We start from the raw sequence: 15,796 nt of genomic DNA on the forward strand, positions 1-15,796 counted from the left end.
AATGGCTCCAATGCCCAAGAGAATTAGGCAAAATAATGTAAACTTGATATAATCTACAATTACGTTGGGATACAATGCAGGTATCTTTTCTGGACTGGGAAAAAATACTTCCCAATCTAGAAGTTGAAAACAATTGACCTTTATCAGAAGTGTTCAGAAATCTCTAAAAACTACACATAAAATATCACATTGAATTAAAAAATACCCTTTGTCACACGGAAGATGAAGTACCTGCACCAAGAATTTAAATAAAAGCCAGTGGGGAAATCCCAAAAACTAGTAAAAAATAACCAACTTTTATTTAAACTTTGTTAATAAAATTAACAAAATTTTATTTTTAGAGACTTTCCAATTTATAAAAAAGATATAAAAACAATAGAAACTACATAAACATTAAGCCTACTGCTAAGTAGTACATTTTAATTTACCTACTGACCATAGAGTACAATACAAAAAAGAAAAAAAAATGATCACCTATTCTGATTAAAAGAGCCTAAATGGGTCACTGAAAAACACACCATATTTATATTTTAGAATATCTCCTTTCAGAAGTGTATTTTCTGGAGTATTCTACACAGACATAATGGACATTAAACTTTTCACATTATTTGTATAGGTCTCTACTACATAAGTTTCCACTGTATTCTGAAAATAGGAATTTAAACCAAGAACTTGCACATTCACAGGGATTTGATCCAATACACATTTTTAAAAGAAATTAACTGGATCTCCCTTTGGTTTCTCACTACTGGGTTCTTTAGCATGAAAGTAATCAAAATGACTACCGGTGTCTCTACTGCGGATCGTCATGTTCCTATGCAAGACCATGTGTCTTAGTTACTTTTCTCTATTTGCTGAGACAAAATAGGCAATGCTCAAAATTAAAGAAGGAAAGGTTTATTTAGCTCACAGTCTGTGGAGGTTCCAGTCCATAATCAGCTGGCTCCAAGGCAGGGTGGCATGGCACACGGGCAACACTTCAAGGTGGCAAAAAACAGCAAAAGCAACAAGAGCAAAATGGGAAAGAGTAAGCCTCTTTTCCCACCTTATATTGTAAGCAGTCTACCCGTCCCCAGATGGGTGTAGCCCTCAAACCATCTCTGTGCCCTCCTCTTGCACAGGCTCAGGATGTTTACAAAGTAAGGACCCCTTGCTAAGTCACTTAAGCTTTTAAACTTCTCAAGTTGACACAATGTACCAACCATAACATGTAAAAATAAAGACTTCTCACATTCTGTAGTTACACTTATTTCCAATTCAATTGTTTTTAGTTTTCAAATTGCATCACAAAATGCTGTCACATTACTTGTCTACACAGGGTTTGCCCCCACTGAGTTGTTTTATGTATTTGAAGGTAACTACATATATCTTCTCTCCCATGTGAATTATTTCATGTTTTTCAGTAAAATGAAATGTCTCTCACATTTGTTAGTTCAGATTCTATTCACTGTGACTTCTTTCATGTATGTAATATCTGTACTTCCAACGTTCCCTGTATGATTTATATAGGGTTTCTCTCCATCGTAATTCCTTTCATGGCAGGGTAATTTATATGCATAGTTACTTGCCATTGTGACATTTTAATGTTACTGATGGATACTGGACTGAAAATTTTTCCACACTGTTCACATATATAGGGTTTCCCCCTTATGTGCTTCTTTCATTTATCTGACAATACCTGTGTGTACCGAATTCTTTCCCATACTACTTTCTTACACAGGGTTTCTCTCCAGTATGAGTCTTCTTATGGCTGTAAAACGAGCTGTTATTAGCAAAAATTTTCCCGCATTGCTTACATGCGTAAGGTTTCTCCCCAGTGTGAATTTTTCTATGCTTACAAAATGCAGTGTTGTCAGCAAAAGCTTTCCCACATTGCTTACAGACATAGGGTTTCTCTCCAGTGTGAATTCTTTCATGTGTACGAAGTGTGCTACTGGAATTGAAGGCTTTCTCACACTGCTTACACACGTATGGTTTCTCTCCAGTGTGAGTTCTTTTATGTCTACCAAACGCACTGGTGTCAGTGAAGGCTTTCCCACATTGTTCACATACATAGGGTTTCTCTCCAGTGTGTATTCTCTCATGTCTATGACAATTTTGATGTGTACTAAATGCTTTCCCGCACTGCTTACATACATAGGGTTTCTCCCCAGTGTGAGTTCTTTCATGTATCCGACAAGACTTGTGTGTACGGAATGCTTTTCCACATTGCTCACATACATATGGTTTGTCTACATCATGACTTCTTACATGTCTAAGAAAGATAATCTTATTACAGTAGGATTTCCCACATTGTTTACACACATAGGGTTTCTTTCCACTGTGACTTTTCTCATGTCTCTGAAAGGAATTACTATGAGGAAAAGTTTTTCCACATTCCTTACATACATAAGGATTCACTTCACTGGGATTTTTTTTGTGGATTTGAACATAATTGGGTGTACTGAAGCCTTTCATATCTTGCTTATGTATGAAGGGCTTCTCTCCAGAATGAGTTATTTTAGGGAGATCCCAGTAGGCTTTCCTACACTGCTTATATTCATAGGGGTTTTTTTCAGAATTTATCCTTTCATGTTTTGAAAAGGCTTGGAATTTACTGGTTTTTCTGTGTTCATTACATTTATACAGATTCTCTTCAAACCCCTCATACTCATATGGTTTGGATGCTGTGTGAGGTAAAGTGGCTATATTTAGTGATAAACAACCAATAAAAGGCTTTCTACAAGCAAGGCTTTCAACTTGCTTTAAACTAGTTTGTTTCATATTCATCTTAGGATTTGGAAGCCAAAGGAATGTTTCTTCATGTTGATTCCAACCTTCACAATGATAGAATTTCTGTACATTTTTCCTTCTTAGATTTCTACACGAATTTTTGTACTCTTCTTCAATTTGCTGGTTCTCAAAAATTCTTTCTATAGCAGCCATGTTCCTAAAGGTTTCACTCATCACATCTCTATAGAGTTTCTTTTGGGAAGAATCCAGCAGAGCCCACTCCTCCATGGTGAAGTTCACAGCCACATCCTCAAAGGTCACCGGTTCTATCACCATTTTGTGGCTTGAGGGTCTCCCGGTATCCTTTCCACACAGCCCACAAATAGTAGCAGTCACAGAAAAGGTGGTCTAGCCAGCTGGAGTGGATGTCAGCAATACAGCAGGATCTGAACTCTGACCTTATGTGCTTTTACTGTATAACGAGAAAATGGAATAGATAGAAAAATCATAAATTTCAAAAGTTCTCACTCATAAGTTTCAAAACACTGTCACTCATTCACTCAGCAATAATGTATTGAGAGATTAGTATGTGCAAAGAGCTGGTCTTGTAACTGTGGATATTACATGAAAAAGCAAACAATGATAATAACAATAAATCCAAAACACCTGTCCTTAACAGAAAAAACCTATGGGCCTATCACTTGGCAAATGTTTAAGGAAAATGTGGTATGTCCATATAATGTAATATTCAGCAATAAACAAGCACTCATGACTACTACAACATGATGACCTTTGAACACATTAGGCATTTTAAAAAGCCAGGTGTAAAGTGTCACTTACGTGTGGATTCTTCTAAATAACAAATACAAGAAAATCTAATCTACAGAGATAGAAAGATGAATAGTTGGGAGCGGGAACAGGGAATGACTGCCGTTATCACTTAGTGATTACTAGAGAAACATTTAATACAAGATATACAAGAATTTACAAGATGGTGTACAACAGCCGCCCACAGAATCAGACGTGGAAAAGTGCAAAAGGTCTGCCTGCCTGCTGGAGATCCAAAGGATCCAGTTGAAGGCCTGGAGCTCATTGCAGTATCTCATGCAAGTCTGTATCAGGAGGCTGAAGAGTCTGTGCTGGAAGCCAGGATATGATGTCCAAGGTGAAAGTGAAGACAAGCTCCTCCAAAGAAACAGAGCCTTTCTTGTTTCCCCTTTAAACCCTTCAGGCAACAAGTTGCCCTAGGGTGGGTCTTCTGTCTTCAGTAAATCCCTTCAGCCACACTCAGAATTATGCTGATCCACTTTAGCTGGGGTTTTCTTACAGTAACGCAATTTGTTAACTATCACAACCCACCGGTTGTCACTTGGACAACCAGACCTCTTTTTGAGCCCAAGTCTCCAGATACAAAGGCAAGTCCATAATTATGCCTGACGTATCAGTCAGGGTTTACTGGAGGAACAGACATAACACAAGATAAACAAATGTACAAGGAATTACAAGTTTGGCTTACAATGGTCAGCCACAGAGTTGGATGAGGAAGCGTGCAGAGGGTGTCTGCACGCTGGAGACGGAAGAGCCCAGCCCCGGGCCTGGAGCTCGCTGCAGTGTCCGTGCAAGTCCGTATCAAAAGGCAGATGGGTCTGCGACGGAATGCTGAAGAATCTACGATGAAGGCCAGAGAGCCAACACCAGAAGGCTGAAGAGTCCAGACGGAAGCCCAACAGTCTGCACCAGAAGCCAGGAGATGACCAAGCTGGAGGCGAAGACCGGAGCTCCTCTGAAGAACCAGCAGCCAGTCCTTCCTCAATTCCTTTTTTTATGCAGTCTACTTGCTCTGGGGAGGTGGGGGTCGTCCTCCACACCCACACCCTCTGCATGCCTGCCTCTTGCACAGGCTCAGGATGAATACAAAGTAAGCACCCTGGAGCCCTTCTGAGTTGCATAGTTAACCTTCTAAACTTCTCAAATTAACACAATAAACAACATCCCAGAAGGGTAAGGGCGTGTCCTTTTCACCCCAAGAGGCAGAACTGCTGAGTCACTTAGCCAAATCTCTAGACTCCCCAAGATGGCACAAGGTATCAACCATAACACCCACCATGTTATAACTATCCTGCATACAAATAGAAACACACCAATTCCCTCCCTAGAGCAGAAGGCAAGTTTTCTTTGGGTGATGCTTATTCCTAACAATTCATAACTAGAATATTATGATGTAGGCTTAAAATACTTAAGAACCAATATTAAGTCTATCAACATTATATTACGTGGGAAGCATATTAACAGAATTATCATAGTCACAATCCTTGTTTCTGTAGCTGATCACAGGGTCATAGTTGGTATTTAGAACTACCTTCTACTACCCATTCTGAATTCCCTTGGACTTCAGCAAGCATCTCAGCAGGTCTTGGTTCTTTCCCTGGTGGGGTGACCACATCTTCATTCCTGAAGGTTCTGGACCATTAGTCATTCTGCCTGAAATGGGTTGTTGTAGTTTTCCATCAACTTTAATAATACAGTATAGTAATACTAGCAGGTGCCCTAAGGGATCTCTTGAACTCCAACTATATTCTCCCTCCTTTCCACTGTAGAGTAATAGTCCAATTTCCCCTTCATAGTCTGAGTCAGTCACCCCCACCAAAACTGTAACTCCCTTTTTCGTTTGTTTCCTCAGAGGCATGAGATGAGCAACATGAGCATAGGGGGAGTCTTAACTTTCAGTTCAGTGGTATTTGTGGCGAGTGGCTAAAGCTGGAGACCAAGATCGATCACATGCAAGACAAACCACAAAAACAAGCTGTTTTAGCTCAGAGAATATGAGGTGCTCAGGCGAGCCAAAGTTGCTAGGCAGAGGGCTTGAAGTCGACATCAACCTCCTGAGTGTATAAATAAATGTGCTGCAGTGGTTGAGCAGCTCCTTTTCCTCCCAGCTGGAGGGCTCCACCTGACCTCAGCTTTCTGTATAGTGTCTCTTATCTTTATTTCTCCATCCTCCCATTGTCCCTTCCTCTGGGAACTTCAAGAGCTGTGTTGGATACGGTAGGTATTGTGCTCTGGGTTCTGCACAGGAGATTCTGGGCAGCCTTCTGTCCTAGGACACGTTTCCCTGTGGACCATCCCATTCACAACTATCTGAGGCCCAGGTCTCACCCTCCCTGCTCACCTGCCTTCCTGCATGTTCCCTGGGGCCAGTATCAAAAGAAAAAGAGGAAGAGGAGCTGCAGCAGCAGGCAGGAGGGCACAGAGACCCAGATCACAACCTTAGAGTTCCCTTGCAGACCTGTGCCAGATGTACTGCCTTAAACAGAAAAATCGCCACTTCACTGGGCACTTGGTGTACCCAGCCCACTGGGGTCTTTGCATTCCCCACCTCACACTCTCACAGCCCTGCACATGGGATTGCCACCCCCTCACACAGGTTACAGAGGAGGGAGGAGGCTTTCTGTTGGGAGCCACTGAAGCTGGAAAATAATTACAACTGCAGGATGAAGCCGGAGAATAGTGTAGCTCCTTCAAGGGTGTAAACAAGCCCTTTTAACTTGTTAACTCATTGCTGGGCAGCAAGGCAGAAATTAACCAACCTCTTGAGGGTATAAATAAACACTCCTACTGTTCAAGTCAGTCCTCATGCTCATCAGGCAAGAGGTAACTCCACCTGACCCTGGCGATTGTCTCTTGTCTTTATTTTCTAAATTCTCTTGCCATTTTCTCCTGGGGACCACTGAGAGACCACCAATTCCCACATTTGGCGCCCAACATGCCTCTCCTCCCCCAGTAAGGAATGGTTGGTGGGAGGACACTCCCCAGAATTTGTGCGCACAACGGGGTGGGGGGGGATTGGAAGGTCAATAGTTAGCACTGGAGTGTTATAATGACAATTATCAGGTGTAAAGAGCAGGGCATGGAGGTCTACTGACCTTAAACAATACAGTTACAAAAAAATAGGCTTAAGAGAAGACAAAAACTAGAAAAGTATGTTGAATTGCTAGTAGTTAAAAATGAAACAAACAGTTTCAAAAACCACACGTTTATAGATATATTTAAAAATGTTTGCTATTTTCATGGTTCCTGCCTTTACCTTTCTGGATTGTGGACAGATGGGGTTTTAGAACCACAAAGGATTCTGCTGGGAACTGTACTTTAAAGTTAAGACCTGAGCCCAAGCGGGACAAGGGTGGCAGCACTGCCGGGGTGGCGGGGGAGGGGTACAAAGCAGGTTCAGGGAGAGTGCCGGGCTCTGGTTCTAGGCAGACCCAGCTGGGACTTCCCAGCCACCATGCAGCTCATCCAGCTGCAGTCATGGCGCGTGCTGCCAGCTACCAATATGTGTGCCAGGAACCCAATGGGCAGGACATGACTGTGGTGCGCCCTGGATCTCCGTGCCACAAGCGCCACCGGCCCGGACAAGGGTGTGCCCGAGTTTGGCACAGGAAATTCATCTGGCTCAAATCAGTGCTTGAGCTCGGAATTCGAAAAAAACCACGACATCCAGTGGCCAGAGCTAGAGCTACAACTGGCGGGACAAGAAAATCCGTGCGCCTCTGCTCTGCAGCCTGCCTGCCGGCATTTGCTTGGGGAGGGGGAAGGAACATGGCAGACAGCCCACTCAGGTACTGAACGCTGCTAGCAGCTGGCCCTTCCCTGAGGCGATGGAGTGGAGGCCTGGACATCGGTTCCTCCTCCAGATTCATAGTAACTCCTAAAATGGGGCCCTAAACTATTTCTACTGGGGTCTACGGACCTTGCCTCAGGGTCCAGTGGGACTCCTGCTAGGCCACAGCAGTCTTATTTTAAAAGGTCAAAACCTGCTGTTAGCGATGCTGATTGTACAGGAAAAATCAAGGTTATGGTTCAATCTACTCAAAGCATTGTTCAAGTCACCCTAGACGTGCCTATCACTCAATTGGTCATTCTTCATTTGGCAAAAAATGAAAAATTTATAAATAAGAAAAGGGGGTCCAAGGGCTTTGGATCTTCTGACACCTATTAGGGTCAAAGATAAAACTGATTACTTAAAGGAAAAACATTTTTAAGGGCTCCTAGACACACGTGTAGATGGGCTCCAGGTGCGGCAGCTGCGAGTCCACAGGGTGTTGTCGGTATTTCCTGATTTAGAGGAGGTGCTAAATTGCTGAACTGGAAAGATACAAAAGGCCTTTCTGCTGGGAATAGCTTTGCAAGGAATAAAGCCTCACACAGAATTGAGCAAATATTAAAAGATAAAAGGCTTTTACATTTTCCCCTTAAGGTGATTAATTTAAAAGGCTGTTTCCATCCGCAAGATAAAAAGGTTGCCTTTAGTTTAAAACAAATCATATTTTCTAAGGTTTACAATAAGGGAGATATTTTTAAAAGATTATTAAAAAAACTCCATAATTTCCATAAATAAACCTTTGTCCCTTGTCTCAAAAAATATATATTTCAGTGATTAATTTGGTCTTTTAAAGTTATAATAAAATATTTTTCCTCATTTTAGATTATACAGCTAATAAACCTGTCTTGTTTTAATTAGTTTTCTTCTTGACATCACATACAGGATTTGCTACTGATTTATAAGTCCCTGATGCTCTCGTGATTCCTAGTGATGTTGACTGCCTGTCTTACAGTCCAAAATTAAATTGGTATAAAAAACCTTCAGTATTTCACAAATAGATATAAAAGTTTAAAATACAATCTAAAAGCAGTGTGGTTTAAACAGTCGCTTAATTTTGACATCCCATTTAAATAATGTCAGGCTAAGTGTTGGCCTCCAAAGAGTATAAGCTATGATACCATTTTCATATTTGGGTCACCTATTCCAACAATTTACCCAAACTAAAATACAATCTAAAAGCAGTGTGGTTTAAACAGTTGCTTAATTTTAACATCCCATTTAAATAATGGTAGGCTGAGTGCTGGCCTCCGAAGAGTATAAGCTATGATGACGTATTCATATTTGTGTCACCTATTCCAACAATTTACCCAAACTGTTTAGATTAATCTAAAATGATTTTCAGACTATTTGGTAAATTAACTGACTCCATCCAGATTTTGGACTAATTTCTCTGGCATGATTGTCATTCTTCTTCAGACAAGTTATTTCAAATTGTTTTTGTTTTCACAGATGGGTCATCTTAGGTTAAGAGAGGTTATATGATGGCTTCCTCTTCCAAAATATTGGATACAGGTTTCTCACTTTATGATCAGAATTCAAATTACAAAAACAAAAGGGGGAGTCAATCCCTCCCACTTCACTTGTTGATATATACTAATTAAACTTTTAAAATTTTACAGAAGATGGAAGTACAGCAGCAGAAAGACAATTCCATCAGGTAAAAGAAAAAAGGTTAAGAAGGGTCCTTTGGGGAGATCTCCATAAAGGACAATGGAAGGGACCTAGCCTACTACTTACCTGGGGTAGAGGGTATGCTTGTGTTTTTCCAGAGAATGCTATGCGACCTATTTGGGTACCAGAGTGTGCTGTCTGGCTATATCATAAACTCAGATCTGGAGAAGTTGGTTCTACCTTTCAGGAAACTGATGTATAGTTCTGCCATAGTGATGCTTCAGAGACTATTTTACAGCTGAGAGATAACAATGAGGCTAGATTCAACCTGCGGCCTATTGAAAAAACTGACAAAATGGAAATCTAAGATCTAAATAGGTAATAAAGTATATAGGGATACTAAGCTGAAAGCTACCAGTATTCTTAAGAGGATAAAATACAAGATATACATATTCATTATAGATAAAAGATTCTATTCCTTCCAAAGATTTTCTAAGAGATCTCTGCTGACAACAAACTCTGACTAGTCCATTTAAATTATAAGGTTTCTAAAATTGTAATAGCGTTAACTATAAGTCAATTTTGTCAAAAATATATTCAACTGCTCTGTGATCTTGTAAAGATGTTTGTTTGTTCTGTGTACTGGTTTGCGTGTTTGTCTGTCTTTCTGTGAACAGCTGTTCCCCTTTATTTTGAGTTCAACAATTTTTCCTTCATCATTTGTTCATAGTACAATTGGGTTACAGACTTAAAAGTATGCTTTCGCCTAAGTTACCAGCTGGTTTAAATGATATCAAAATTAAGATATTTAACCACAGTCCTTAGGATGAAGAGACATTATTTGGGTAGGAATCTAAGAGGTGAATAGAGGAGTGGCCAACCTTTATTCATTGATAAGGAGCCCCCAGTGATCTTCATAGTCTCTTGGGAGACACCCCAACAATTGGGTCATCTGGTCAAAAGAAAGTTTTTCAGTAAAAAATAGGGTTTTCTCATAAAATATGCTCTTGGTACAAAACTAAATTTTAACGAAGGTTTTCAAGTGTACGGTAATTCATTAGTGTTAATCTCATGGTGCATTAAATGTATTCATGATTCTGGATGTACAGGTCTTCCAAAATGTAAAACAAAGGTTGTTTATTGTGGTAAGACTTTCCTTCTGATTCAGACCTCTGCCTTTAACAAAAATTTGTGATGTATATCCCATTAAAGGACAACAAATTAGATAAAAGCTTCTTATATATTGAAGAGATAATTGGTTTAAAAGGTCATGTTATGTCATAATGAAAATTTAAGTATGTTACAAAACGTCACCATGATTGTCATGTAGCAATGTTATGTATGGTTTTGATTTCTAGATTTTTGTGTAAAAATATGTAACTGTTGTCTGATTAACATTCTATGAGGATTTAAATATTAGGATATCCATGGCTGTTACAAAAAATAATGGTTCCATTTGTATGTTCTAAGGTGTTTGCTATTCCGATCAGATTGTAATATTAAGCTTACTGCCTCCCTTACAATATTATGTCATTGATCTTCTGTGCTGGATGGTTAACAACTGAGGTTTGGAGACCAAAAATTCAAGAGAGAAATTGGGCTAGAGCACAGCTAACATTTTGGCTACATCCTCCGAGGTCAGTAAAGTCTCAGACATAAGAAAACCTCTGCTATGATATCCTATAACTCAGTAGAGTCCCTGATCTTCTGATCAAGGAGATTATGGGACCACAGAGAAAAGTGACTCCACAATGTAGAGTGTGCCTAAGGAGAGTCACTAGAAGAGAAAAAACAAATCTCTCAAGCTTTCACAAAAAGCAACCTGGTCAAGCAATGGCCATGACTCATCCAGATGGCTGACACTGACAGAAGATCAAGAGATGCTGTACGTGGTTCCAAGATGATTCCTGAGGAGACTTAACTGACCTTGATAGCAAAGGTTAAATTTTTATTTAACCTTTATTCCTTATTAAGGAATAAAGTCTCACTTTAACTTGGTCTTGAACACGCAGCAAAAAAGTGTAAGCACAAGATGTAAAGAAACAGTGCCACAGTAATAGGTTAGCTGTAAAAGGTTCACATCACCAACAACTTCTGACAGTTGCTAGCTAGACTGATAACTGACCGCTGTTATGGACTTTGGACTGTACTCTTCAAGCACAGCCTTTCCAGCTAATTTCCCATCATTTACAAAGCAAAGAGTGAGATGTTGGGAGCTGCTGAAGCTGGAAAATAATTATACGCGCAGGATGACAGGAGCCCAAGAACACCCGAGAACACAGGAGCTCCCTGAAGTGCATAAACAAGCCGCTGTAACTTATGCACTGATTGCTGGGCAGTGAGGTGAGAAATTAACCAACCTCTCGAGGGTATAAATAAATGCCCCTACTATTGAAGTCAGTCCTCATGCTCATCAGGCAAGAGGACCCCAGCTATTGTCTCTTGTCTTTATTTTCTAAATTCTCTCACCGTTTTCTCCCAGGGACCACCAAGAGACCACCGAGTCCCACAGTTTCCCCCGTACATTTGCAGTTAACATGGGTTCCCTGGGGCCAAGGGACAGGGACCCAAGACCCGGTCAATCTGAAACTTCCCGACTCCATCACAAACACTTTCTGTTTCCTTTTTTTTCCCTGTTTAGCAGCTTTGGACATTCTCACTTGAAACGTCCCCTCTCTTTACAGTAGGTCAACTGGTCCGGATCTAAGGGAATGCAATTGCCCTCTCCTTATTTACCTTTCTTTCCTCTCTCCCTAGTTTCCAACTGGGCCTCCTTCCTGTAAACTGCTAACATTTCTCTCCTCTGCTGCTGCTTAAACTTCCATTCTGTGTCCTCTGTCATGAAATGAATTTTGGGCAATCTCTTATCAGCTGGGAAAAGTTCATCCCTGCAATACCTTCCAATTTCTGCAGCTTGTGACATTTTTGTCACCTTACGTAGGTCAGTGGGATGACAAGCTGCTGCAGAAAGCAGCCTTTCTTCGAAGTCTGATGATGTGTCCTGTATCTCACTTGTTTCTCAGCCACCTTTAAAAATCCTTTCTCTCTCCTCTGAAGAAAACAAAGTTAACATTATCTGTTGGCAATCACCCCAGGTAGGATGGTAAACCTCAAACACCACTTCCAGCAAAGTAATCAAAGCCTGAGTTTGCTCTAAAAAGAGGGATTTTAAGTTCTCCAATTGCAGAATGAGAGTTTCCTCCCATCCTCATCACAGCAGCCTGCCAGAGGTAAGGCTGGGATGAGACCTGAGGAGGAGACTTCTGCATCTGAATCTGCTATAGGCTTGAGGAAAGGCTGCCTGCAGTGGTGAGAACAGAAAGCCACACGGTCAGTGTCACAGCTGAGGAGGAATCTCCCAGAGGGAAGCAAGTGGGTGTGCAGGAATGGGGGGTGGTGCTTGGCTGAGTTGGGAGACAAAAGGATCATCCTTCTCAGGTGCTGAGGGCAAAACAGGGGGTTTCTGCTTAGGGGACCTTTCCTTAATTACCAGAACTTGATCTGGAAATCCAAAACACACATCACCTTTAAACTTGTCAAAGTTTCTGATCATGCAATTCAGCACAGTTGGTTTGCTGTCTGCAGCCCCCATCACAGAAATCGCAAAAACATTCCTGCTCGATCCACACACCAAGCAAAAGTATAAAACTATAAAAGTATAAAACGAATGCGCTTTGACACAATGTAATGGGTTAACTGAATTTTGTGCTACAACTGTGGGAAATTACTAGAAGGAACTTTGTGCTCTGTGTTTCCTGCTACCTACTCTGAAAGTACGTGGTCCCTCCCTAACCGTATCTTGTAAAAACAGCTTGCTTGGCAGGCCCCAGATGGGGCAGGTTCTGCTTATCACTAAGCTGCATAAACCCCTAAGTCATAAACAGCTTGCAGCTGCACTATCCAGAATGTGATTTTCTTGCTATAAAAGACTGTGCTTAACTCTGTTTCAGGGCTGGTTGGCGCTTCCCTGCGTGGAGTTCGCCGGCCAGCCGCCGGACTGGCTAATAAAGGCTCACCAAATTCCAATCTGTTCTGGTCTTGGTCTCTATTTAGTTCGGACCTGGTACACACAATAGCAGTGATTACAGTAATACGGAGTAGATGTGCGGGCTCAGGATCTTTTCAAACTTCCAAGTAAATAACTCCCAGGGACAGAAAAGGCAGGAGCAGGACAATCAGGACTCCTCTGGCCCAAGCAACAGATTCAGTTGTAACCTCAGGACACAGGCGCATCAAACAGGCACACTGGGGTTGACGTAGAACAGACAATTCAAACAAACAGAGACAGGACAAGCAACAATATCCCAGGAAAGCAATTTGGTCCCCCTCCGACTCCTTCTGCCAATTTAAAATTCTAGCCTGGTTTTGAGCAAAACAAACCCAGACACAACCACTGAGCAAAAAAATGACTAAGCATAACAAACTTCCCAGGATTTCCTCCTGAGAAAAAAAAACAAACAAACCCCTCAAAAGCTCTGGCCAGAGGGAAATACCAAACCTCTGAAGGCTCCTGCCCGGGAGAGAAAACAAATGCTACCCACGTCTGGGAGCAGAGCCCGTCTAAACTACCAGAAAAACTCTCATCAGAAATCGAAGGAATTGAAAGCCAATTAGGTCTTACACAGTCGGTGGGTGTGACTCTGTTTATCCCTCTTCGTGGCCGCAGTCTCCAGTTCCCAGCTGCTCCCTGACGGCGAGCTGAGCTCAGCTAGGATGCTGAAGCCACCCAGAAGGGGCTTGAGGGCCCTGAGGCCAGGAGTCCCCTCAATAGGACAGTCTTGCCTGTGGAAAATCCCAGATGAGCCCCCCACTGTAGTGGCAACCGGGCTGACTTCCACAGAAGACTGAAGGATTCAATTTAGGGTAAACAAGAGTTTATTGAAATTAGGCTGGCCACCAAACATCTCCCGACTGTCCGCGCCGTTTGTTTCAACTTAAATACACTTCTAGGTAACAGAATGGAATGTCTCAGCTGTTGACTCAGGTGGCCACACGCTGGTTTTCCTTCCGTGTGGCTGTTGTAACCAAGAAAGGGACCCCAAAATTTGTTCAGAAGAATGAGACGTCTCCTTAGGAAAAAGAAGCACTTTATTTAAGCTGGTACCCAGCGGCACAGAGTACAGATGAATTTTGTATTGCTGCGCCCCGAGGAGAAATGGCCAGGGGTTTATAAAGGGGAAAACCGCAAAGGGTCAGGAGGGGGAGCATGGAACAAACAGTACTCAGATCCTGCTTTTGCAGGGTGTTATGTGCATCTGGTGGTCTTCATTCTCGGAACTGTTGTTTTCACAAGAACACTGAGTTAATGAGCTGTCTCTTGTGGTTTGGCTAGACCTGGGAACCGCAACAGGGGATTTTTATGGGTACAATAGGTGACTTGAAGGCAAGGGGAAATGGCACATACAGAACAGGATGGCGGGGCTTTGGTCAAGGTATAACAGTGGCCAGGTCACAATGACATTAACATACGAACTCGTTCTGTCCATTCCCCTTTTTACAACCATACATTTTCTTTTATGGTTACAATGTTTAACTAGGGCCAGGGAAAGAATGAAACAACCCAGGCAGGGTCAGAGATGGTAACCTCCCCTCCGGGTGTTCTCTGTCTTTAAAGAAACATTCCAGGTCAAGTTAACTCTTCATAACTCCCCGGGATGCTTCTCAAGACACATCTGAGGCTTGTACTAAGACTACTGTAATTGAAGAATGATATACTAAGAGTCACCATCCCCTACAAAACAATTCTCAAGCTGTGTCCAGGCAGTGAAAACAAACAGTGCATGCTGGAGGGCCTCAAGGTCCTTCCTGAAATTCTCCCCAATCCGAAATTACAACATACAGTTGCTTCTTTCTTTCACATTTTTATTTTTAACTTTTTTTTATACATCTGAAACCTCTTTTGCTGGGTACTCAGGATTAAATCTGGCCTCATGCTTGCTATGCAAGGACTCTAGCACTGAATGACATATTTAGCCTTTTTAAATTTTTATTTTGAGACAGGGACTCCCTACATGGCCCAGCCTCCTGAGTAGCGGGGATTACAGGTGTGCACCACCAAGCCCAGCTATTTGAGACATTCTGTCAAAGTCTTTTCAAGATGAAGTTCAGTGCGGCGGGACGTAGAGTCTGAAAGATCAGGCATAATGTCCAGCCCTGCTACTTACTGCCTGTGTGACCTTGCCTGAGTCATTCCTCTTCCTTTCCAGCGTCTCTACATATACTGACATTTCCAGGATTGCTGAGACACTCAAATCACAAACTCGGACATTTATCCAAGTTTACTGAGACCCGGAGGAACCTAAACCGTGCAGCAGTCTAACTCGCTCCAGTCTCACTTTCTCAGTATCTAATTCCAGGTGCGCACGGGCCACCAGGCGACCGGGGACTCGGCTCCGCCCAATCCGGAGTTCACGGCTCGCGAACTGCGGGCCGCTCCGTACCAAACGCAGGCGGCTCGTCGTCTGGACCTTCTCGGCTACCGTCCGTCCTGCAGCCCGTCGCCCCCGACCCCCACTACCAGACTCCACCGCCGCAAGCCCTGAGGGCTTCGGCCACGCTGGCCCTACCTGCCGAGTTCCGCCGCACAGCCGATCCTCGCCGTCCAGGCCCCGCCCCGCGCCGGCCGCTCTCCCCGGGCCGCCTCACCCCACTCCTGAGCGCTCGGTCCGCGTCCTCGCTTCTCTCAGACCGGGCCACCACCGTGGGACAGAGTCAGCCTGGCGCCTCTAGCAGCAACTCGCACTCCAGACGCAGTCGGCCCCTACACCCGCGCCGCGCACGCCGAGCCCCTGCGTCAGGCTCCCCCGCGCCGTC

General features: G+C 42.8%; 1 protein-coding gene and 1 pseudogene across 1 annotated transcript in view; one reads left to right on the forward strand and one right to left on the reverse strand.

Annotated features, from left to right (window-relative positions):
* Nucleotides 1-986: 986 nt before the first annotated feature.
* Nucleotides 987-15,768, reverse strand: LOC102013663 (annotated as a pseudogene).
* Nucleotides 7,018-15,796, forward strand: part of LOC102013981 — a 32,410-nt gene continuing 23,631 nt past the window's right edge. The window contains exons 1-2 of the mRNA XM_013509232.1: nt 7,018-7,129; nt 15,340-15,646. Of these exons, the coding sequence (XP_013364686.1) occupies nt 7,018-7,129; nt 15,340-15,646 (419 nt within the window). The remainder of the gene's footprint in view (nt 7,130-15,339; nt 15,647-15,796) is intronic.

The sequence above is a fragment of the Chinchilla lanigera genome, unplaced genomic scaffold (assembly GCF_000276665.1).
Source record: "Chinchilla lanigera isolate Chin_1 unplaced genomic scaffold, ChiLan1.0 scaffold00166, whole genome shotgun sequence".
Lineage (NCBI taxonomy): Eukaryota > Metazoa > Chordata > Mammalia > Rodentia > Chinchillidae > Chinchilla > Chinchilla lanigera.